Below are 21581 nucleotides of genomic sequence, written 5' to 3'. Positions count from 1 at the left end.
TTTGAATCTAGTCGAACAAATTGTCATGACTTGGTTTGTTAATCCATGAAAGTGTCCACATCATGTAATGATATAATACAGTCTCCCCAGTAAACTCTAACAGCTAAGCGATACGAGACGCAGCATAAATACAAATTTCTCATTAATGCATTAAACAAAAAATATACCAAGATCCTTCGAGGAGTACAGATGGGTATTCCTTTTCATTAGGGAGCATCAACCCTTTCCGAGTCCTTTCACTCATCCTGTTATTGCGGAAGAGTCTATCCTTCCAGGACTATGGATGTAAACTCAACACCGCTCGAATCACGCCCCGACTCCATGGTACCGAGGAACATGCTTAGTCTCCCGAATATGTCTTGTTCGAACACCTACAACGATCATCGTAACAGCGGCAAAGACTTCAGGAAGAAACATGAGAAGAATACGAACAGCAAGCGATCCATAAATGGGACTGAGATCTCGTCGCCCGGTAAAAACGTAGACAAGGCCGTAGATAACACGCACGGCGATGAAGATAAGAGCAACAAAGGCACCCTGGATAAGCTATAGAAAAGTCAATACGTGATTAGTCGCGAGAGAGACGAAAAGCTCGATATCTAATCGGGGAGACTTACAGCGGTACCACCATGATACCCAGGAGCGCCCTTTAAACCACTGCTAGGTAGTAAAGAGAATAATGACCAAAGTAGTTGAAAAGCCCAGCACACGGCTGTCAAAACAGTGCCAACCTTCCACTCTGTATAACTTCCTGACTGGGGGATTCCTTCGTAGATATGCAAGGATCCCGTTATCGTGAGGGCGACTGCAACAAGCATAATACTTGTAGTCGCGATAACGACAGACCAGCCGAGCAGGCGACTAGCATTTGGGTTGCGGTAGACTCGTCTGTGACCAAAAGTTGTAAGTCTATGGATCGATTGAAAGTATAGGCATAGATTAGACATACCCTTCGTGAACTAATCCATCGGCAGCGAGAATCAAAGGTGTGATTCCAACACTTTGAATGATGTTGGCAGGCAGTCCATCGCTATCGTAGACACCGAGGATGCCTCCAATAATTCTTGCCAGGCAAAAGACGCTGAGATAGTACCATGGAAGAAAACCGGACCATCGATGCGTATAGAAGATGTAGACGACGATTGGGGCTAATAAAAGATAGACCGCGAGGTCGGCAGGGAAAATTCCGTTCATCTCGGTCGTATTCAATCGTGGACTTGAAATATTAGAAGATTAAATAAATGATAGCAGTTGAAATTAAAAGAACGGTCAAATTTGAATGAATTGACCAGTATAGTATCCATCTCTCGGTGGCATACAACACCATTTGTAGCATCATCATCATGAAGAATTCCCCTTCCCCAAACAATCTATAAAACTTTATTTCCGATTTTGGCATACTGCTCGCTCAGCAGTCAGCACGGATATACCTGCGCCACAGCGGTAGATTTAAATACCACCAGATTTAAAGATGAAGATTGGGGCCTAATTGGGGGCTGAAAAAGCTCGGCCTTAAAGTCTACAAAGATGGTTTAGTGCGGGACAAAGGGGGGAATAATAATTCCTCAGAAAGGGAATCACTTCGAGAAGACCTGAACCAATCAATACCATTTTCCTCTTCACTTTCTCCCCGACGCGTCAGCAGCTAAGCATTTCTTCTCCATTTGCTTATATTTCCAAATGTACACCGACTGTCCGACCCGTTATTAACACCCCCACCTCCCATTAATCAAGCTTTCCCGTCCGATCTGGTTACCGCTCTCGGCATCGTGTGCTGGCTCACCCCCCTGCTGTACGATGGTCTACAGAGGCAAGCCCAGCCCTGGCTGCGCCGTATGCAGGGCTCGAAGACTACTGGTAGGTACATGGGTAGAACTTGCTAGTCTGAGGCTGAACCACTGACTGTCCACAGTGCGATCGCGGCCGGCCCTCGTGTTCCCAATGTCTCCGGGCGAATCGCGAGTGCTCAGGATACCAAGACCTGCAAGCACTCCGCATCCATGATCAAAGTCAAGAAATTGTTGCCAAGGCTCAGGCCCAGGCTCGCCGAAAATCTCCAAAGACATCTCCCAGGACCTCTCCCAAGACCTCTCCAAAGCCCTCCTCGCCAGTCCAATCAGTGATACTCTCAGTGCCCATGCCCGCTGCTATCCCCGCTTCGATGGATGAGTGGGCCATGTCCTACATTTTCAAGCTTTATGTTGGCACTAATCAAAGCCGTGGCTTGCTCGCATACTTACCAAATCTTTTAAGCGATGATCCTTCTCCTGCGCTTCAGGCCACGATCAAAGCCGTAGGGCTGGCTGGCATGTCGAGGGTTCATTCGCTGCCGAAGATGATGTATTCTGCTGGGGTAGAGTATAGTACGGCGTTGATTGCGACAAATCGTGCATTGCAAGATAGCACAGAGGCTAGATCGGATTCTACACTAGCAGCCGTTGTGCTACTCAGCACGTATGAGGTGCGATATTGTCCGTCGCTAGTTTATGAGGTTTGCCCCAGGCTAATCGGGAAATAGATGATCACCTGCCAAAATGCAGCTAGTGGTAGTAATTTCATGAGCAGCTGGTCCAACCATGTCCGAGGGGCAACCAAGCTCCTTGAACTACGAGGCACCGAACAAATGAAATCACATAGTGGCCAGGCCATGTTCGGACTCGTTCGTATGCAGATTGTAAGTATATTGACTACAAATATCTTACTATGCAATCTCAATTCTTACAGAAAAAAAAACTACTCCAGGCATTCAACAACATATTCACCAGAGAAGGGAGCTCCCCTGAGCTCATAGCTCTATCCCGAACAGGAAAACCCCGTCGCGATCCCGACTCGCAGTCAATGGAAGATTTCTACAACATCGTCTCCCAATTAGCCGATCTCTCTATCGAAGGCGACAAGGTCTTCACAGGGGAATATTCATCAGCTGAGTCAGTCTCCTTGATCAATGAAGCACTGCATCTCGACGCCGACCTGGAGTCATGGGCTCTATCCGTAAATCCGATCTGGCGGTGCAAAAGTATCGAAGCACCCGTTGTCAACAACACAAACGATCCTCAACATTACCCCCTCTACTACGGCCGCAGGTACCACGCCTTCCACAACGTGGCACTCGCCTCGATGTGGACATACTTTTACCAAACACGCATCATCGTAAACGGAATCATCCAAGCGACTTGCAACAAACTCCTATGGCAAGATACCGCACATAACTGCCGCCACACTCTCGAACAGTCCATCGCAGTCAGCAAACAAATGCTAGAAGATATGTGCGCCAGTGTACCATATTATTTTACTTCAGGCGAGACGGGCCTTGCTGGATTGATGCGGTTGACATGGCCGTTGTTCGTTGCGGCAGATTGTGCAGTCGCAACGCCCGAGGAGAAGAACTGGCTTCAGCAGACTTTGGAGAAAATCGAGAAAATGACTGGTTCTCAACAGGCTCTTGCAATGTCAAGGTTTTTGAAACAGGGATTTGCAGTCCCGTTTATCCCTGGGAATGCGGGGAGAACGAGGTCTTGGGTCATTCTTCGTGGTAATTGAGGATGAAGCTTATTGTTTAAATACTACGATTTTGTGAGCGTGTTATTCTTCATCGGATAAGAAAGTTGAACATAGCAAGAAAGAGACGAAATAACATCGAGATCAAATATCCACAAAAAACCATAGCTAAAACGCCCCCAACATCCGTCCAATTAATACCAAGCCCTTAACAAAATTAAACCCCATAATACCCTGCACCAATATATTTAGCAAACCTCCAAACAAGCCACATGATCTGCCAGTCATCATACCTCTATCCTCATCCCGAAGACACCCCCATCGGCCTCGCCTGTCCCATCCCATGTTGCCCGTGGGAAGAAGGGTTATTCGCATATCCATCCGCAACAGGTCGCGGCGCATAAGCCGTCTCAGAGCCAGAGGCACCGGCAGCCTTTGCACGATCCGACTGCTTCTTCTTGTTCATGAAGTAGGGGAAGAGAAGGAGGCACATTATGGCGATTGTATGATTCGAGTGGAAAGGGTTGTTTAGTCCCAAGGATGTATTGTTGAGCTAGTATGCTCTAGAATTGGAAGGCGTGGATGGAAGTCGAGTTCTGAGAAAGAAAGATTTGAAAGGCCTAGTAAAACCAGTGAATGGATTCGAAGGTAGTAAATTGATGTTGAAAATTCAATGGTAGTTTCAACCCTTTTATATCCACCATCTCCCTGCAAAAAAAAAAAAAAAAAAAAAACTAAAAACTAAAAATTAAAATAAAACAAGCATCACATCGCATCTAAGGCCCCCTTTTCCACTCGACTCAGCCTTAGCCCTCCATCAAAATGCTTAACAACATCGTCACTCCATGACTCCTGAACCCAATCAACAGATGCGATTTAGGTGAAAAGTCCAGTCTAAACCTAAACGGGTAATCATTTCGGAGTGGACGATCCACTTCTGTAGCCCCCAAACATGGACACTTATTACGGTGGGCGTTTGTGTCAGCCGCAGAGGTGGATTCTTGAACGAGCCAGGTTCGGTCCGTAATAGGTATTCCATGCGATTTGGGGCGGTACGGTTGAAGATTTTACTGTTTGGGGTTAGAGGGATCGTCATGGCTTGGGGTGTTGGTTGCTTATCTCCGAGTGGGAACTCTTCTTACGGACGTAAGCGCTTCGACCATGCTAGAGAGCCAACTACGTCGTCGAGGTGAATTTTGTGAGTAATTAACAGATATGTAAATAGGATTTATTTGTCTAATGTTTTGGTTTATTGGGCTTTTACTTTTGCCATTACGTGGGGGCTGTTTTGTTGGGGAGAATGTGTACTTCCTGGAAGTATATCCTGCGTCGTGCAAGGAAAGATAACCCAAATCATCTAGTCCGTCTTCTTCATCTCACCGATGGATTCGAGCATGCCGAATATGAACTGATCTACACCAGCGCCTATCTAAAAAAGTCCACTCACTCTCAAACCAATATTAACATTCGAATCCAAGTCTATATACAACCACCCCTCTATCCCCGAGCAACCCCCTCCAAAACCTTCTTCTCCATAGCCTCAAATCCCTCAACAGCCTTCCCATACAACTCAAACACCCCCTCCTGATACCCCTCCGCAATCTTCTCCACAAACTCCTCCTCCCTCCACCTCTGCCCAATAAGATTCTCGAACGTCTGGCCCTCCGCCCTCTCAATGCCCCAAACAGCCTTATAAGCCGCACCAAGCGCACACGCATTATCGCCAATATCAAGCTTAAACACGCCCTCGGCGCCGCCGAGGATTTCGCCCGCAATCTTGGCAATTGCTTTGTTCTTGGATCCACCGCCGACGAGGTAGACGCGGCGTGGTTGAGGCGGGAGGCCGTTGCCGGGGCTTTGGGTGAGACCCCGGGAGCGCAGGCGGAGGGAGAGCATTTGGCTTTCGATGATGGCGCGGGCTTCGTCTTGTGGGGTTGTCCAGCCGGTGGTTGTTTCGGTGAGGTCGCCGTTCGCTGGGTTATATGTGAAACGCCACTGGCCGGCGTGGAGGTTTGGTACGATTTCGGGCCGGGGGAAGAAGAGGCCTAGTTTCATGGAGTCGGTGGGGTTTTGCTGGCCCATTGGGGGTGTGGAGAGGGCTGTTTCGTCAAAGTGAGCCCAGGGTTGGGCAGGGGTGTCTTTTAGGTTATCGTTGATTGCGTCACGGACGTGTTCGCGGGCTAGGCCGCCGTTCTTGTAGCAGAGCATAAACATGTATAGCCCGGCGGTGGTCGGGTGGTTGAAGAAGTGAGTGGCCGGATCGGGCATGTAGTTGGGGGTGGACATGAGGAAGGTCGTGGATGTACCCAGGGATACCATGGCATCGGATGGGCGCAATGGCAGCGCGAGGATGGTCGCAGGGTTGTCACCCGTAGCTGGAATGACAGTGCAGTCTGCGCTGAAGCCGAAGCGCTCTCTGTAGTACTGGTGGACTTGTCCCAAATGTAGTCCTCCATCTTCGTAAACCACGCCCAGCTTCTTCTTCAGATCCTCGACATCGAACTTGCCAGAGCACAGATTGAGGATTTCTTCATCATAGGCGCCCTTCTTGATGTTCCACAGGTTCATCCCACACACGTCCGAGATATCAAAGGGCGCAACATGACCGAGGAAAAGCGAGGCAATGAACGACGAGACCAGCGAGATCCTGGCCGTCTTCTGATACACCTCGGGATATTTCCTCGTGAATCGAAGAATCTGAGGACCCGTGAATCTCTGCCAGTAAACCACTTGTTAGCTTCATGAAAAACGCCACTCAACCCTAAAAGAGCCTCTTACGTGGTGTGCTTTGCTTCCCGTCGCCTGAGCAAGCTGCTCGGGACTCCCAAGAAGGACATCAAACTCATCACACTCCTTCTGCGTACTCGAATCCTGCCAATTGGGACTATACGGATGCGAAAAGGCACCCGGCAACTGCTCCTCAAGCGACCTCTTCGCATCAAGCCTCTCCAGCAGACCCTCCGCATCAGCACTCCAATAGACACTACCATGCTGCTGTCCGGCCCCGCTAATACCCTTCACCCGGCTAAAGTCCAGCCCTTGCTTGCGCAGACTCTCCAGCACGGTATCCATGGCCTGCAGCCACAACGCGACCGGGGCGAACACTTCGTGCTCGGCTTCATTAACCATAACGCCCTTTTTAATGGAGAAGCCGGTCGAGTCGGCATCGAAGTCGAACTTGGCGATGTATTCGACTTTGAGCTCCGAGTTGACGACTAGACCTTTCAGCTGTTGGGTTGACAGGTCGAACCCAATGTAGAGGGGGGATTGCGACGCCATTGCGGAGGATGTTGCTGCAACCTGGCGAGGTAGTGCAATAGAATTAAAGCTCGTAAGTCAAAGATGGTTCTGTACTCGGGGATTGACTCGAACAAGTGGTAGAATTGGAGTCCGATGCCAGCAGGGGGTCAGCTGGACTTTATTTCGAGAATATAACTAAGGCGGGGTGAAACTAGAGAAAAAGTAAAGGAAGTCCCAGAATTTATCCAGCTCGGGAAAAAAGAAGGGCGGACAAGAACAACGTGAAAGGGAAGGATGAGTCCGCAATGATGTAAACCGGGCCCCTGCGCGGTCCCACTTACTCTGGAGGGAACAGGCTGTATTCTCTGGTCACCTGGATGTGCTCCGTACACCGAGACCTAAAGAGACTAAGAAAGACTGTCTCTGTCCCTTTCGTGGTCACGAGACGGGGACTCTGATACTAGGGTCTCGATGATCATTAGCTTAAGGATTTCCTATGCATGAATAGTTCGTTAGTGGCTCGTCTAGAACGCGACCGGGTAAATTGGAGGAAGTCTGCTAAATTACTCGGTAGAATTCAGTTTGGTTGCGGCCCCACTTGACTCGAGCCTGAACCATGGGGTACGGAGTAGATGTGGCTACGTTATCTGCAAACAGATGTTGCCAAGGACTCGATTGATATAGGAGGAGATATGAGGTATACATGGCTAAGGATTACTACAGCCCTACAGCCCTATAAGAATAGCTAATATAGTCATACTTGCAGCTCATTCTATTACCCAGATACGATACAATGCAATTGTAATGAGAGTGAAAAGACATGTCATCAGACATCTTTATCCCTGACTTCTGGTATATTTCTATATCCACGCGTCGGTCTATACACAGTACAGAAACTCCGCTCGCTGAATATCGCCCTGGAGGCGAGATGTGTGGGGGGTATCATTGCAGCACCAACAACTGCCAATCAAGAGCTTCCAAAGGTATCCATCTGTTTTTTTTTTCTTTTCGTCTCGTCTGCCACTCCGATCTGAAGTCTATTGCTTCTTCCGAGAAACTGGATCCTCATGGTCGTGATTGTGATTATGATTGGCAACACCGTTACCATTCATATTGGCTTCAGGGTTAGCTCCCGTATCCTGGGAAACAAATTCCTCGGAGAAAGTAAGCTCGGCTTGCTCGACAGGAATAAAGCGAATCTTGATGCGCTTCACACCGCGGACCTTCTCGCCAACGGTCTTGCGAACAGCCTCCTCCACCAGTCGGGACCGAGTAATGGCCCACGCACCGGGAACGGCCATCTCAATATCCATGAGGTAATTCTGTCCCGACTTCATACCCTGGACATCGCGGACAATGACCTGCTCGCCATCCTCAAGGGCCTTCAAAGCCTTGGTGGCAGCAGTTTGCACGGATTGCTTGATATCGTCGTCCACGGTGGTATCTGCCAGCTCCAAGAGCGAGGTGACGGTATTTCCCCAGCCGGCCTTGATGACCATGAGGGAAATCAAGAGACCGCCCACCGGGTCCAGCCAGGTGGCGTCTTGGAAGAGGTAGCTCCCGCCAATGGTGAACAGAGCGACAATGCTTGTGAGGGAATCGACGCGGTGGTGAACAGCGTTGGATGCAAGGACGGACGACTTGCGCTCTTTGGCAACTTTCATTGCTATTTGGCTGTTAGTAAAGGGGGAAATCCAGAATTTGGATTGCCTTGGGAACTGGAATTTCCATGCGACAATGTCCTGGGGAGCAACGTACTTGCATGGTACAACCACTCCTTGATCACGATCGAACCAGCTGCCAACCAGGCCGCGTGGATGCTAGGGCCCAACACCTCGATACCATGGCTATGCGAGTGTCCATGTCCATGCCCAAAGATCCCCACGTGCGCCAGCGTTTCAGCTAGGCCGGGGTAACACTGTGCCAACAGGACCTGGCCAGCATTGAGACCCATAAAGACACCACCGCAAAGCAGCAGGCCACTCACGCCCAGCGCGCCAATGCTTTCCACCTTGCCGTATCCGTTCGGGAAGCGCTCGCTGGGAGGCTTCAGGGACCATGCGACAGTACCCAGGGTCAAAAAGTCGGAGACCAAATCGGTGAGCGCGTGATAGGCGTCGGCGATGAGAGCTTGCGAGTGAAAGACGTAGCCACCAATAAACTTGCCAATGGCCATGCAAAGGTTGGCAAGGAGACCGATACGTGTAATGCGTACACCGGCATCGTTCTTGTTGGTCGAAGTAAGGTATACATTATCGTGGTGATGATGGTGGTGGGAGTGGCCATGGTGGCCGTGACCCCTGGTTTGCGTCATGGGGGGAGTTAAGAGAGCGCGACGGGAGGAACGGAGTTGAACATGGGACTGCCAAACGACGGGACAGGTTTTTAATAAAGGAGCGGAAGAGGTCAGGACACGAGTAGATCCTCGAAGACTGGGGAGACGATTGGAGCGACAGGAAATTCCGCGGATGGAGGAGTGGAGGGAAGGACGAAGCCCGCACCGCAGGGGCTGCGTCAGCGGCATCACGGCCTTGTTTGGGACTATAGGTAATTTGAGGCACGCGAGCACGAACACGAGTGGACAAGGTGTTCTTTTCGGGATGTGTCCATGGCCCTCAAAACTAGGGAATAAGAAAAACAAAACTAAAGACTGGGTGAAATTGAGATAGTGGGAGAAGTAGAGTGGGATGTCATTCGATCGATCATGTAATCCGCCCGGAGATTCCAGATGCGCTGATGTTCTTCAACCAAACTACCAATCGTGAGTTGGTGATTACTCACTTCGACTTACTAGGACGACGTTACGATTGTATATCGTCTGCACATGTTGACTATATTCTTTATTTTATTTCTTATTACGAGAAAATAAAATATTAATTTAACTCATACCCTTTGTTTTAAGCTCATTACGAATCTAAACCCCTTCTGCAGCATCATCGCCGGAACGAGTCAGCCAAGACCAGTTGCTACGCAATCCGCCCACTCGAAAAAGAGGGCCCCAAGCATTACCGAGGATACCAAGATTCATCCAAGAGGGGACCGGAGTCTCCGCCGCTCCTCATTGCCAAGCCTCCAAGTCCCTTGAAGGCCACACCTCCATCAAGCCTCCCCAAACTTCCCCTCCCGAGGATGCGTCCTCAATGACGACGCCTGCAATTCGAATCCCCTTCACGGGCCCATTACCTCCAGCCATCGTCGTCCCACCATCCGCCAGGACCATTGCGGGGGCGATCGACGCCGTGAGCGCCTTCTTCACGGCGTCACCATCCCTGCACCTCCGGGGCATCGACGTGGGTAGAAACACTCAGACCGTCCTCCTAACCGGTGCTGGTATCTCCGTCGCATCAGGGCTGTCCGACTACCGCGGGGACCAGGGTACATATCGTCGAAACAAGTCCTACCGGCCTATCTATTTCCACGAATTCGCGACACGCCATGAGTCGCGCAAGCGATACTGGGCTCGGAGTTTCGTCGGGTGGCCGGGGCTCGTGAAAGCGAAGCCTAATTCAACTCATTGGGCGATTCGAGATCTCGGACTCAAAGGGTATATCAGCTCTGTTGTGACGCAGAATGTCGATTCGTTCCATTCCCTAGCTCACTCGGAACTATCTACGCTTGAATTACATGGGTATCTACGGTCCGTGGTCTGTACGAGCTGTCGCAATCAGTTCTCACGACAAGAGTTCCAGGAATCATTGGAGAGGTTGAACCCGGCATGGGCGGAATTTCTTGCTCGCATGGTCGCCGGCGGTGCTCTTGATACTGATAACCCCGAGGAGCAACGAAGGAAAGGATTGAAACTCAATCCCGACGGTGATGTCGACCTGGCCGAGGCACCTTATTCGACTTTTCGATATCCCTCGTGTCCAACCTGTTTGGAAAAGCCTCCAAGATTGAAAGACGGTACACCAGCCCGTGTCGAGGTCGAGAGCGACGGTGCATGGTTACCGACTTCCACTGCTGGCATTCTAAAGCCAGCGGTGATCATGTTTGGTGAGAATATTGATCCGGCGGTTAAGACTGCGGCGGAAGAAGCCATTGATGATGCTGGGCGCTTGCTGGTGCTGGGCAGCAGTCTTGCCACCTATTCGGCCTGGCGTCTGGTGGAACGAGCATATAAACGAGGCATGCCCATCGGGATTATCAATGTAGGGGGCGTGCGCAATGAAGCCATGCTCTTTGGCCAATTGGGCTCGGGCCTTGAGAAGGAGTTTGGTGCTCATGTTCGCTGCAGCCATCCCGCCCAGGCCATCCTCCCGACCGTGGTCTCGGGCCTACCCAGGAATCACCTGAAATGATAATCACTGTAGACTGGTAGATGAACCTAGCAAGAGAATATAAGAATATATAGAGAGTAACAATCATTTTCTCATTGGGCTGCAAACTATAAAAATAGCAACCCAAACATACACTTGTAAACGCTTGCCGCCAAACTCCCTCTCCAGTACATAAGCGGATGGCCCGTAACTTTTCCCGGCCCACTTCCTTACGCGCGGGGCTCCTCCTTCCATCAGCATGGAGCGTCTCAGGGATCCTGCAGCTCTCCCTTTAAAGTCCTCGCTGGTCTCCCCTGGTTCCTTTCTCTTCAATCCCAATTCAGCTCAACCCTCGGGGGTGCCCGTTTCCCGTCCACCTCAGCGTCGCAATATGGACAAATCCCAGCAGCCTAGTTCGTTCCAGCAGCTGGAAAAGGTATGATCGGCCCTGTGAACCCCCCCCTCCCTGTGGTACTGTGAGGATACTGATTAGATCTGCTTTCTACTTTCTAGCTCGGAGAAGGCACTTATGCCACTGTACGTTTCTCTCTGCCTTCTTGACCGTTTCGCTCCCTCCCCTCCAGCATGGCGATCCTACTCCCCTCTTTTTTAGGCCGCTCTGCGCCGACCACCCCCGCCTCCGTTGGTTCACCGCTGATACAAGATATGATAACAGGTCTTCAAGGGGCGCAATCGCCAGACGGGCGAGATGGTTGCGCTGAAGGAGATCCACCTGGACTCCGAGGAAGGCACTCCGTCAACCGCGATTCGCGAAATCTCTCTGATGAAGGAGCTCAAGCACGAGAGCATCGTCTCCCTCTACGACGTGATCCACACTGAGAACAAGCTTATGCTTGTATTCGAGTTCATGGACCGCGACCTGAAGCGGTACATGGATACCCGCGGAGACCGGGGTCAACTGGATCCAGCCACCATCAAATCGTTCATGCACCAGCTGCTTAAGGGTATTGCCTTCTGCCACGAGAACCGTGTGCTGCACCGTGACCTCAAGCCTCAAAACCTCCTGATCAACAAGAAGGGACAGCTCAAGCTGGGTGATTTCGGTCTGGCCCGCGCCTTCGGTATCCCCGTTAACACCTTCTCCAACGAGGTCGTCACCCTCTGGTACCGAGCCCCGGACGTCCTCCTCGGATCCCGCACCTACAACACCAGCATCGACATCTGGTCCGCCGGCTGCATCATGGCCGAGATGTACACAGGTCGCCCACTGTTCCCGGGTACCGCCAACGAGGACCAACTCGTCAAGATCTTCCGGTTGATGGGAACACCATCCGAGCGCTCCTGGCCCGGAATCTCCCAGCTGCCCGACTACAAGCCCACCTTCCACGTGTACGCTACTCAGGATCTGGGCGTCCTCCTGCCCCAGATTGACCCCCTGGGTCTGGATCTGTTGAACCGCATGCTCCAGTTGCGTCCGGAGATGCGTATCAGTGCAAGCGACGCCCTCCAGCACCCGTGGTTCCATGATCTGCCCCAGGTCCAGGCTCAGTTGCAGCAACAACAGCAACAGCAGCAAATGTCTGGTGGATATGGAGGTATGGTCCCTCCTCAATCAGCTTACTAGATGAGGGTCTCCCCAATTCCGGGGGCTGGTTAGCCGCGATTATTGAAAATTGCGCATAACGAGATGATGAGCTCGATTTAGATAAATTTGGAGAAATGGGAGGGTTCGGCGTTCTTTCTCGATGATGGGTGTTTCTTTTTTTTCGTTTTTCTTCATTATTTTCTTCTCGAAGTTCTAGCATATTCACTTTTAAGTTATCTATCTTTTACATTGTCTTCTTCTCTATTGTTTGATTTGCTTGTCAACTTACATATTCGGGTCATGATTTGCAAGACGGTGGAATGAGTATGTTGCTGGTCCGGTTACAGATTAGTTATGTGGGCTCTTTCTGTGCATTATCTTTGCCTTGATGGCAGAAATATCAAAGTCTTCTTGACGAGTCGAACCGAGTCCAAACTGTTATAAGATATGATCCACGGGCCGTTTTAATATCCTGAGTATCAGCGAATAGGCCACAGTCCACTTAGCAGTCTCTTACTCTTACTTCAACAGCCAATCGCAAAAAGATTGCCATCGGTTTGAGTTCGATAACATACTTCCGTTTTTGTTGACTCTACTTTCACTTCTATTGATTGTACGACGTAGCTTCTCGTTCCCTTTGAACCTGTAGAGCAAAATCAGACGTAAATGTATGACGCATAAGGGAAACTAATGTCGATCTATCTAAGAACCTTTTTCCACGAAGCCAGAACAAGTTTCCAAGGCTCTACTTTTCAACAGCCAAGCCTTTCACCATTAGGGGACTATTCATAATCATCGACCAATTATGCATTGTTACGGTACTTTGCTCGCTCAGCCGGACTTCTTTTCCTGTACGAGTGATCATTTCCTTCTCATAATCGTCCACAGCAACAGCGCGCTGTTCGACGGTAAAGTGACCATGGTTCCAAAAGGACTCAATTGCCTGGCATACATTGTATGCATCCTGCAATGAGTGATTAAGACCCTGACTGCGCTGGAACGTCATCGGATGAGCCGCATCGCCTGCCAGCGTGACTCGCCCCTGACGATTATCCCACTGATGCTCAGGTAGACTGGGATCCCAGTCGCGTAGCTTCGAATACCATACTTCGCTGTCATCAGGCATCCATTCAAAGACACTTCGCCAGGGATCCGCAAACCGACGCGCCAATTCCTTCTGGTGGGCTACATGCTCGCGCATAGTCCGAGTATTCACCTGATCGCGCGCCTCGGGGAACGATATGTAATGGAAAAACGTCCAGTTCTCCGGGTGCTCGACGTCGTCCCCATCGTGCAGACTCAACCAAGCGCAATACCCGTCGGGATGAGGACCAGCCTGGCAAATCGGATGATGCGGCTGCGCGCGGAGGAACAGAGCGTGCTCACGGGTGTGCGTAGTATAACACATTGTCGAGGCGAAATCGATGGGTGTCACTTTCGCAGCTTCTTCGCCGACAAGTAGAGATCGCACCGTGGAATGGGGCCCGTCCGTAGCGACGAGTATGCTACCAGTAACTTCAGTGCCGTCGCTAAATTTGACGGTCAAGACATCGCCAGCAGAAGAGTATTCCATGTCCACCAGTGCCTTGCCCCATTGCACGTCCAGACCCTGGAGCAATAGTGCTCTGAATTTGTCGTGACGGAGGCGGTAGAATTTATCAGACTTGATTTCGGTCAACAGGGCGCCTGTTTTACCGTTGATAAGAGGCACGCGGTCGCTGTTCTCGGTTGTGACGTTGGGATCGACTTGGGCGGTTTTCACTTGAGCTAGAAGTTCGGCCGGTATGAGATGCTGGAGAGGTTCGAAGCCCCAATGTAAACCAACGCTCCAGCTGCGCTTGCGGATTGGGCTATCCTCCTTCTCGAAGATGAGGAATGGAATCCCCGCCTGGAGGAATAACAGTTAGTTATATGGGGGTTTGATTCGGGTGCTCTGTCGAGGGTTATCAAGTACCTTCTTCAACCCATGGGCTAAAGCCAGACCAGTTGCGCCTACAGAAACCAGTATGAGAATTTTGTTGTCTCTATATTTTAGAACATCGTGAATACTTGCCAGTACCAATGATCAACACTTGTTTGCGGTCTTGAAACTCCAACGAGCCTCGGTTCACTGACCCATCGGTCGCGCCGTTAGTGTCCATACGCTCCATCCTTTGAAATGATAACACGCGTAAAACCTGTGGATGTCTCTAGCTTACAGGAAATGTCAATGGCCACTCCTTATATCATGCAGGCCATACTAGGCGGGGTAGATTTAGGCGCTAAGAAGTAGTCGGGATTACTAGCAGTTCACAAGTGGTATTATTAGTTCCGTTTAAGAACACATACGGCAGCCAAATTATTCTCCAGATAGCGAGACAAAGTCTCTGACTCACCCATTTGCCTATCATTCTTAATCTGCTAACACTAGTTGATTTAAAAACTCATTGGACAGAATTAGATCACTAAACGCTAATCAAGTAATCTAGCAGACAGAGGTGGAAAATGGGCTCGTTCTTCATGGACGGTACAGAGCCACACATCCCTGTAGCTCGGAACTGAACTAGTTTAAGACGGGTATTGACTACGTATGAGCCCGAGATAAGACGAAGTAGACATACTTTCAGTACATTCTCTAGATACACGTGCGAATAAGTTCTCGCGTGGTGTTAGGCGTTCTCTCCCAGTTCCGTGACACTTTCGCAGATAACATATACGACCATGTTTCAACAAATAGATGCACTGAAATATTGACCTTTAGGCCCCCTCGTAGAGAAAATAGACGACAAAAAGGATTGAGAGGTGATGGCGGTCAGAATGTTATCGTTTCGATGTGCGGGGTTAGATGAGTCCCTGTTTAGTCTGGCTGATCGACGGTTTGCAACAGCGGCAGTGGTGACTTTTGCTGTGGCACCCGCTCGACTATAGCTTTCAAATTAAATCCGTACTCGAGAGGTGACTAGATTACCGAATGCCTTACCTGTCATCGATCACAACATCGCAGGTGTATTGCCGCAGCGGGAATACTCATTTGGAAATTATGCAAGATCAATGGCTCGCACTATCTGCCCTCGAGACTTGTTCGTTTACTATCAAGCATCCTATAGATAGTGCTATCCATATTATACTAAAACCTCGTAAAAGGGCTTGAAACCCCTTTCGATAAAGAATACCAATAAGAGCGAAATTACTGAATTCAAACGGTGATGGGATGATAATCAACGCAAAGCGGCTCACTTTCTATAACTATATTCCGGTCCTCCAGTCACTAGCTAAACTAAGAGGGAGAGGTCGGTCTTTGGATGAAGTACCTCATAGATCCTCTGCTTTGGGCTTAGAATAGCGAATCTAGCGCAGGGCTTGCTAATTTCATCCGAAGTTAATGGCACCGATGCCTCCCGAATCGCCTAGGGGTCTAGCTAATAGCGCTTCATACTGCTTTATTGAATCCGGAGAATACAGAATGGAAGACAGGAGTCTTGATTAAAAGATAGCCAAAGCTAGATGCGCCTCGTATCGTTTTGCTTCTGACCGTATTCTTTCCCCTCTTCTTCTATTCCCACAAATATAGCCATTAGAAGTAGGCACATATGCAATGATTTAATCTGAGACCTCGTTCTCGTCCTCCACTTTCAGCAATCCTGACTGGCATCTTCCCTACGAAGGACCCTGTACTATTCGATTCTAGCCGGTCTTGCGGAGAAGATACTCTACAACGCCGCTCATTGGTCCAGCTACTCTTGGAATATTAACGGAACCGACCCAACCCCGGATCAGCGAGGAAGAAACACGGTGGTTCGTCATCACTGGACACGAGCTCCCCAAGTGGCAACCTCCCGACTCCATCCGCTCCTCAAACTTTACATCGACCACATCGCTCCCGATCAAACCCCTCATTCAGGATGGAACCCCACCAAGCTTGATGCAGCTCACTTCGCAAACTATCTACAAACAGCATGATAGCATCATCGCAAATAGCATGAGTGGACATGAGATCTACAAACGAAAAGACATGAGATACGTTATACGAGGTAGCCCAACCCACCATGCCGCCCTCGCCGGAACAGCTATCTGCGATTTCCATCACGGAACGTGTCTGCTCGGCCGTCTCGCTGGTTGGCACTTTCGTGATTGTCGCGACGTTTATCGGATCGCGATCGTTTCGGAAGCCGATTAATCGCTTGGTGTTTTATGCCTCTTGGGGCAATATTATGGCTAATATAGCCACGTTGATTTCTCAGTCGGGTATCCATGCTGGCGTGGGTAGTCCGCTTTGTCAATTTCAAGCCTTTTTAATTCAATGGTTAGTATCTCGGTGGTGTCTTTTACCGTTCCCTTTAGATGGTCTTCTCTGATATCTCGTATAGGTTCATGCCGGCAGACGCCCTGTGGACATTCGCAATGGCCTGTAACGTCTACTTGACCTTCTTTCACAAGTATAACTCGGATCAGCTACGCCAGCTAGAGTGGAAGTACATTATCGGCTGTTACGGTTTACCATTTATTCCGGCCTTTATATACTTTTTTATCCACACCCCAGCGCGTGGCCGGGTATACGGCTCGGCGATTGTGAGACTATACTTATACATAATACATAATTTTTCGCTAATTCCCCGTCGCAGCTATGGTGCTGGGTCGCTCGTCCATGGGATTTCCTCCGACTAGCAACCTTCTACGGTCCGGTCTGGTTCGTCATTTCACTCACCTTCGCCATCTATCTACGCGCCGGCTCGGCGATATACCAAAAACGACGGGAACTACGATCACTGGATAATTTCGACTCCCTCGATACAGAGATAGGCACCCATGCCCCATTAGTCAATCTCGCCGGTATCCAGGTAACCAGTGAAATCGCATGTTCTGAGCCAGAACGCCGGTCTGTCGCAGTTCCCAATGTCGATATCCGAGTTCCCGCCCGTAGCTTCTCATCCTCTAATTTCTCTCCGTACTCTGTCACTATTGAGGGTGGCATGGTGGATCCGATTAGCATGTATCAGAACTCAGAAGAACGGCTTTCATCTATTCAGGCTTCGAGCTCGAAGCAAGATCCGAGATTGTCGATGTCTCTGAAAACGTCTCGTTCTGACGGTATGGAGACGTACTCTCAGCGCCGCGGGATTAATAGGGAGGCTACTTCAGCGGCGTGGGCTTATACCAAGTATGCGATGTTATTTTTTATCGCGCTGCTTGTGACGTGGGTAAGTTATCTTCCTCGGGCAATCGCTGCTCAATTTTATCGGGGCTAGTGTAGTGTCTGACATGGCGTTTTGTGGTTAGGTTCCCTCCACCGTGAACAGGGTGTATGCCCTGGCTCGACCCAACGACTTTTCCTTCGGACTGAATTATACATCGAGTTTTGTACTTCCTTTGCAGGGGTTTTGGAATAGTTTGATTTATGTATCGATTTCTTGGCCGGCGTTAAGGACGCTTTGGAGGGATATGCGACTGAGGATGCAGGGGTTACAAAAGTTTACTTGATGACTGAATGATCAAGTATTTATACACTTGAATGATAATGAGAACTGCCATCTTCCTTTTTGTAAAATGCATAGCTCAGGCCGTTTAAAAAGCGGGTCCATATACATTATCCATGTCACGTGATAATCGCGTCGCGGTGCTATCAGGATATCCCAAGACTCCAGATTCCCAAATACCAAAAAACATAAACACAACACTCTCGCCACGCCATACAAATCCGCGCCCCAACACACAATCACTCCGATCATCATATCCTACGCGCACAACACCATGGCAGGGTCTAATTCCCACCCTGCGCCCACCGCAACGACAACAGAAACCCCCGCGCAAACCCCCGGTCTCCGCGCCTCACGCCTACACCAAGTCTTCGACCAAGCTCTAGCGCGCACACTCCGTGCAAACTCATACGCCAATTTCTCGGGCTGTTTCCCGACTCCGGCACGACATGTCCCGGCTAGTTTGGAGAGTGTGTGGAGACAGTTGAATGCGAAGTTGGAGGAGAGTGCCAAGGCGGAGTTTGAGGAGATTCTAGAGGAGAGGGAGGCTGTGAGGCATTTAAATGATTTAGATCGCTTGGTTGCGGATGCGAAAGTGCGGAGGGAGAATGGAAATGGGGAGGGAGGGGGTGAAAATGCGTATGTCTTCTTTCGTCTTCCTTGGATCAGGGTTACCTTTCTGTGGTTAAATGGCTAACGACCAGGTCTTTTTGTAGGCCTCATACACTCGGCGCGGAGGAGCTTTATAAAGCTCATTTGACGCCATACCTACAGGAAGCGCAGGCGACGCTAAATGGCAAGCTCGAGGAGACGCATGCGCAGAATGCAGAGTTGGCGCAGACGGTGCAGGCGCAGAGGCGCGAGATTGAGAAGCTCTTGGCGCATCTTGAATCTGTCGTTACGGATATTGAAGGCGCTGCTACAGCGGCTACGGAGTTTAGCAAAGAGCATCATATTCGTCAGGATGCGATTCAAATGGATCGGGAAGTTCACGCCCGTCCGGGTGTATGAGAGGGCCGTTATTTGTCCTTTCTACTTTTCTGTCTGTTTTATCTACTCGGTCCGTTCATGAGATCAAGGCGCTCATCTCGGTGGGGTCTATCATCCCGTCCTCGACCATGTCCTGGGCCACTGCAATCAACTGCTCAAAGGATGTCGTCTTGATCTGATCCAGCTTGGTTCTCTGACCCTCCAGCGCAGCAGCAATGGCCTCTTTGAACGATCCATCTCGTTCTGCCTCGGTTTCTCTATCCCGACGAGCTAGCGCCGCTGCTCCGCGGTAGTACGTTTGCGCATTACGCAGGAGCGTGGCCCCGTGCTGTGCCGCCACGGCGTGGTTCCAGGGTGCCCGACCCAGTCGCCAGCGCTGCATTTCTGCGTCACCGCGTGCAAGATGAATCTTTGGCAAGTTGTCCGCGTTGGGCAGCTTCGAGGCCGCTGTCAACGAGTCCAGCGCAGTCGAGAGTGATTGCCATCGTACATTACAGCAGAACTTGAAAGTCTCGGGATCCTCGGCCGGTGGTACATCGGCGAATGCCCCGTTCAGCGAAGTCAGTGCCTCGGCTTTGCTGCACAATCCCTCAGGATCGGTGGATACGTCAACCTCAGGACCAAATGCGCGTCCGACCTCCTGCTTGTATGTCTGGGCATCGGTGTGGCCGCCTCGGTAGAGGACGTCGTGGAGCGCGCTGATGAACTTTGCCCGTGCTAGCCCGGCTTCATATTGCCTATCCGATCCCTCGACATAGGCCGGCAGCCGGGTCTCAACCAGTTCGGAGGAGTACTCCTGTACCCAGCCCACCCCGCCAGCACCAGGATTGAACGTCAACAGATTGCATAGAGCCGTCAATGTGTCAAGCTGCGCTACGGCAGAGTCAACCAGCGTGTTCTTCGTCACTGGTTCAACGATAGCAGCCCACTGCTCCTGCGGTTCGCTTTCAGCAGATTCGGCCGGGGCTGTCTGCGGTTCCACGGGCTCTGGCTCGGGTACTTCAGAATCCATCTCCCCAGACTCCATCTGCATAATCTGCTCCTCCATCTCGGTGAACTTCATCTCCTGCAGCGCTAGGCACCGTTGGAACAGCTCCACCGCTTCTTGCAGGTACGTGCTCGCTTGCACGAGCTGATCCTCACTCGGGTGCTTCGAATCCGTCAGAGCCTCGGCAAGACTGTTCAGCACCTGACCGCTGTTGAACAGGGCATCAGCATTGTCCTGCTCCAGATACAGTGCATCCCGGTGCGACTGCAGCGCTACCTCCAGGATCTCGGCCTGTGGAGCGGGTAGTTGAGCTGCCAGCTTAGGATGCTGAGTGATTTCATATTGGATGCGAGCTCTGGTCATCATGTTAGCTACAAGAAATGCAATGTGTATAGATAAGAGGTAAAATAGAGTATATGCTTCCAATGAAACACAATCTCTATGTGATGTGTGAACGTACTTGTTGTAGGCCAGGTCAAAAGCAGCTGGATGTTTCTGCAGTCCTTCATCATAGTTGGCAATGGCCTTCATGAAAAAGCGCATCGACTTGGCTGCGTCTCCAGCTCGCCATTTCTCGCCGGCTTCTTCTAGCTCGACGCCCGCTGGAATTGGTTTCGATGGTTAGCTAGAGAACCTAGAGAGCTTTGCAAGTAAGTTGCTTACCTGCTAGATAGTCATCGGCCGTTACCGGGAGTTGCTAGGTTGCGATGTCAGCCTGCGGGATGCAGTTGTAAGGTTTTGTTGGGTGATTTGGTGAGATGTGTTACCTGCTTCGCGGCACCCTTCTTCTTAGCTTTGGATTCTTTGAGAAAAGCCTTGGGTCTTGGCATGGTGTTTGGTGGGGTGGTTAACCCAAGACGATCTGGATCTTGATTTGCGTCACTGGCGCTGACTCGCGGTCCTCAGAGAGGGGTGTAGTTTGCTTGTTCTTAGTCAGGTTGGTAGGCTGGCTGGCTGGCTTGGGATGTTAAAGAACGGACTGGAGAGTTCGATCGTCAGAGCAGATGGCGAATAAGAGGGGCGTGTTGGGATTGTGCAGCTCCACGGATGATGATGGTAGCTATTTTTCTCTGCCAAGACTCGGGCTGGAGCTGCTTGAGAGAACGTTAAGTTTGGGGGTACATCATCAACCCCGGTGGCATAAAGTAGGAGTGGCGAGAATTAATCGACTTTTGTATAGGACTGCTTCGATAGGTCATACAAACTCCGTAGTGACGATACTTTTCATCTCCGAGACTGATCGATTGTCGTCTGCAAGTGGTCAGCCATTTACCAATATGATCCCTCTGTAAAGTAGCAGCAGTGCTACAAGACTACGAATATACAAAGTACAGTACATATAGAAATAACTCCGATCGAATAAACTCCCCCGGTCGGACTATAGACTGGAAATCCATCCTGGCTGATCCCACGTGGCAAAATCCACCTTGTAAGACTCTCTTTCATACTTCCTCGGTTCATACTCCAGTGGATGTACATCGGTATTGATGGAATAGAAGATAGAACAAAACAAATTGTAGATGGTTGAAATTTTCCTTTTCTCTTTGCATAAGATATGTAGAAAGAATCCAAAATATACATCACATCATGCCATAGATCATCTGCATCAA

The 21581-nt window shown here is 50.3% G+C and overlaps 11 protein-coding genes across 11 annotated transcripts; 5 read left to right on the top strand and 6 right to left on the bottom strand.

The window, feature by feature from the left end:
- Positions 1–306: 306 nt before the first annotated feature.
- N7496_003513 (uncharacterized protein) lies at positions 307–1194 on the bottom strand (the record flags this gene model as incomplete). The annotated part of the gene is made up of 3 exons (XM_056696444.1): positions 307–546; positions 618–888; positions 950–1194. The coding sequence occupies 3 exons, from the start codon at positions 1192–1194 to the stop codon at positions 307–309; spliced, it is 756 nt and encodes a 251-aa protein (XP_056558656.1).
- A 603-nt stretch (positions 1195–1797) lies between these two features.
- Positions 1798–3540, top strand: N7496_003512 (Zn(II)2Cys6 transcription factor; the record flags this gene model as incomplete). Its single annotated transcript, XM_056696443.1, has 4 exons — positions 1798–1857; positions 1913–2461; positions 2519–2674; positions 2725–3540. 4 exons carry the CDS (start codon positions 1798–1800, stop codon positions 3538–3540), a joined length of 1581 nt encoding a protein of 526 aa, XP_056558655.1.
- Positions 3541–3799: 259 nt separating this feature from the next.
- N7496_003511 (uncharacterized protein) lies at positions 3800–3991 on the bottom strand (the record flags this gene model as incomplete). Its single annotated transcript, XM_056696442.1, has 1 exon — positions 3800–3991. One exon carries the CDS (start codon positions 3989–3991, stop codon positions 3800–3802), a length of 192 nt encoding a protein of 63 aa, XP_056558654.1.
- Positions 3992–4995: 1004 nt separating this feature from the next.
- On the bottom strand, positions 4996–6777 carry N7496_003510 (xylulokinase; the record flags this gene model as incomplete). Its single annotated transcript, XM_056696441.1, has 2 exons — positions 4996–6213; positions 6277–6777. The coding sequence occupies 2 exons, from the start codon at positions 6775–6777 to the stop codon at positions 4996–4998; spliced, it is 1719 nt and encodes a 572-aa protein (XP_056558653.1).
- Positions 6778–7775: 998 nt separating this feature from the next.
- On the bottom strand, positions 7776–9052 carry N7496_003509 (cation diffusion facilitator family transporter; the record flags this gene model as incomplete). The annotated part of the gene is made up of 2 exons (XM_056696440.1): positions 7776–8404; positions 8497–9052. 2 exons carry the CDS (start codon positions 9050–9052, stop codon positions 7776–7778), a joined length of 1185 nt encoding a protein of 394 aa, XP_056558652.1.
- An 826-nt stretch (positions 9053–9878) lies between these two features.
- N7496_003508 (putative SIR2 family histone deacetylase) lies at positions 9879–11036 on the top strand (the record flags this gene model as incomplete). The annotated part of the gene is made up of 1 exon (XM_056696439.1): positions 9879–11036. The coding sequence occupies one exon, from the start codon at positions 9879–9881 to the stop codon at positions 11034–11036; it is 1158 nt and encodes a 385-aa protein (XP_056558651.1).
- A 349-nt stretch (positions 11037–11385) lies between these two features.
- N7496_003507 (cyclin-dependent serine/threonine-protein kinase phoA) lies at positions 11386–12579 on the top strand (the record flags this gene model as incomplete). The annotated part of the gene is made up of 3 exons (XM_056696438.1): positions 11386–11430; positions 11508–11531; positions 11671–12579. 3 exons carry the CDS (start codon positions 11386–11388, stop codon positions 12577–12579), a joined length of 978 nt encoding a protein of 325 aa, XP_056558650.1.
- Positions 12580–13285: 706 nt separating this feature from the next.
- N7496_003506 (FAD-dependent oxidoreductase) lies at positions 13286–14690 on the bottom strand (the record flags this gene model as incomplete). Its single annotated transcript, XM_056696437.1, has 3 exons — positions 13286–14428; positions 14495–14532; positions 14579–14690. The coding sequence occupies 3 exons, from the start codon at positions 14688–14690 to the stop codon at positions 13286–13288; spliced, it is 1293 nt and encodes a 430-aa protein (XP_056558649.1).
- A 1875-nt stretch (positions 14691–16565) lies between these two features.
- On the top strand, positions 16566–17765 carry N7496_003505 (putative cAMP receptor-like protein; the record flags this gene model as incomplete). The annotated part of the gene is made up of 3 exons (XM_056696436.1): positions 16566–16822; positions 16887–17088; positions 17142–17765. The coding sequence occupies 3 exons, from the start codon at positions 16566–16568 to the stop codon at positions 17763–17765; spliced, it is 1083 nt and encodes a 360-aa protein (XP_056558648.1).
- A 502-nt stretch (positions 17766–18267) lies between these two features.
- On the top strand, positions 18268–19004 carry N7496_003504 (PMF1/NNF1 family protein; the record flags this gene model as incomplete). Its single annotated transcript, XM_056696435.1, has 2 exons — positions 18268–18632; positions 18710–19004. 2 exons carry the CDS (start codon positions 18268–18270, stop codon positions 19002–19004), a joined length of 660 nt encoding a protein of 219 aa, XP_056558647.1.
- A 55-nt stretch (positions 19005–19059) lies between these two features.
- Positions 19060–20801, bottom strand: N7496_003503 (uncharacterized protein; the record flags this gene model as incomplete). The annotated part of the gene is made up of 4 exons (XM_056696434.1): positions 19060–20326; positions 20432–20573; positions 20635–20668; positions 20739–20801. 4 exons carry the CDS (start codon positions 20799–20801, stop codon positions 19060–19062), a joined length of 1506 nt encoding a protein of 501 aa, XP_056558646.1.
- Positions 20802–21581: the final 780 nt, after the last annotated feature.

Source organism: Penicillium cataractarum, assembly GCF_028827025.1.
Source record: "Penicillium cataractarum strain IBT 29864 chromosome Unknown utg000002l, whole genome shotgun sequence".
Taxonomy (NCBI): Eukaryota; Fungi; Ascomycota; class Eurotiomycetes; order Eurotiales; family Aspergillaceae; genus Penicillium; species Penicillium cataractarum.
This window is presented reverse-complemented; position numbering and strand designations above follow the sequence as displayed.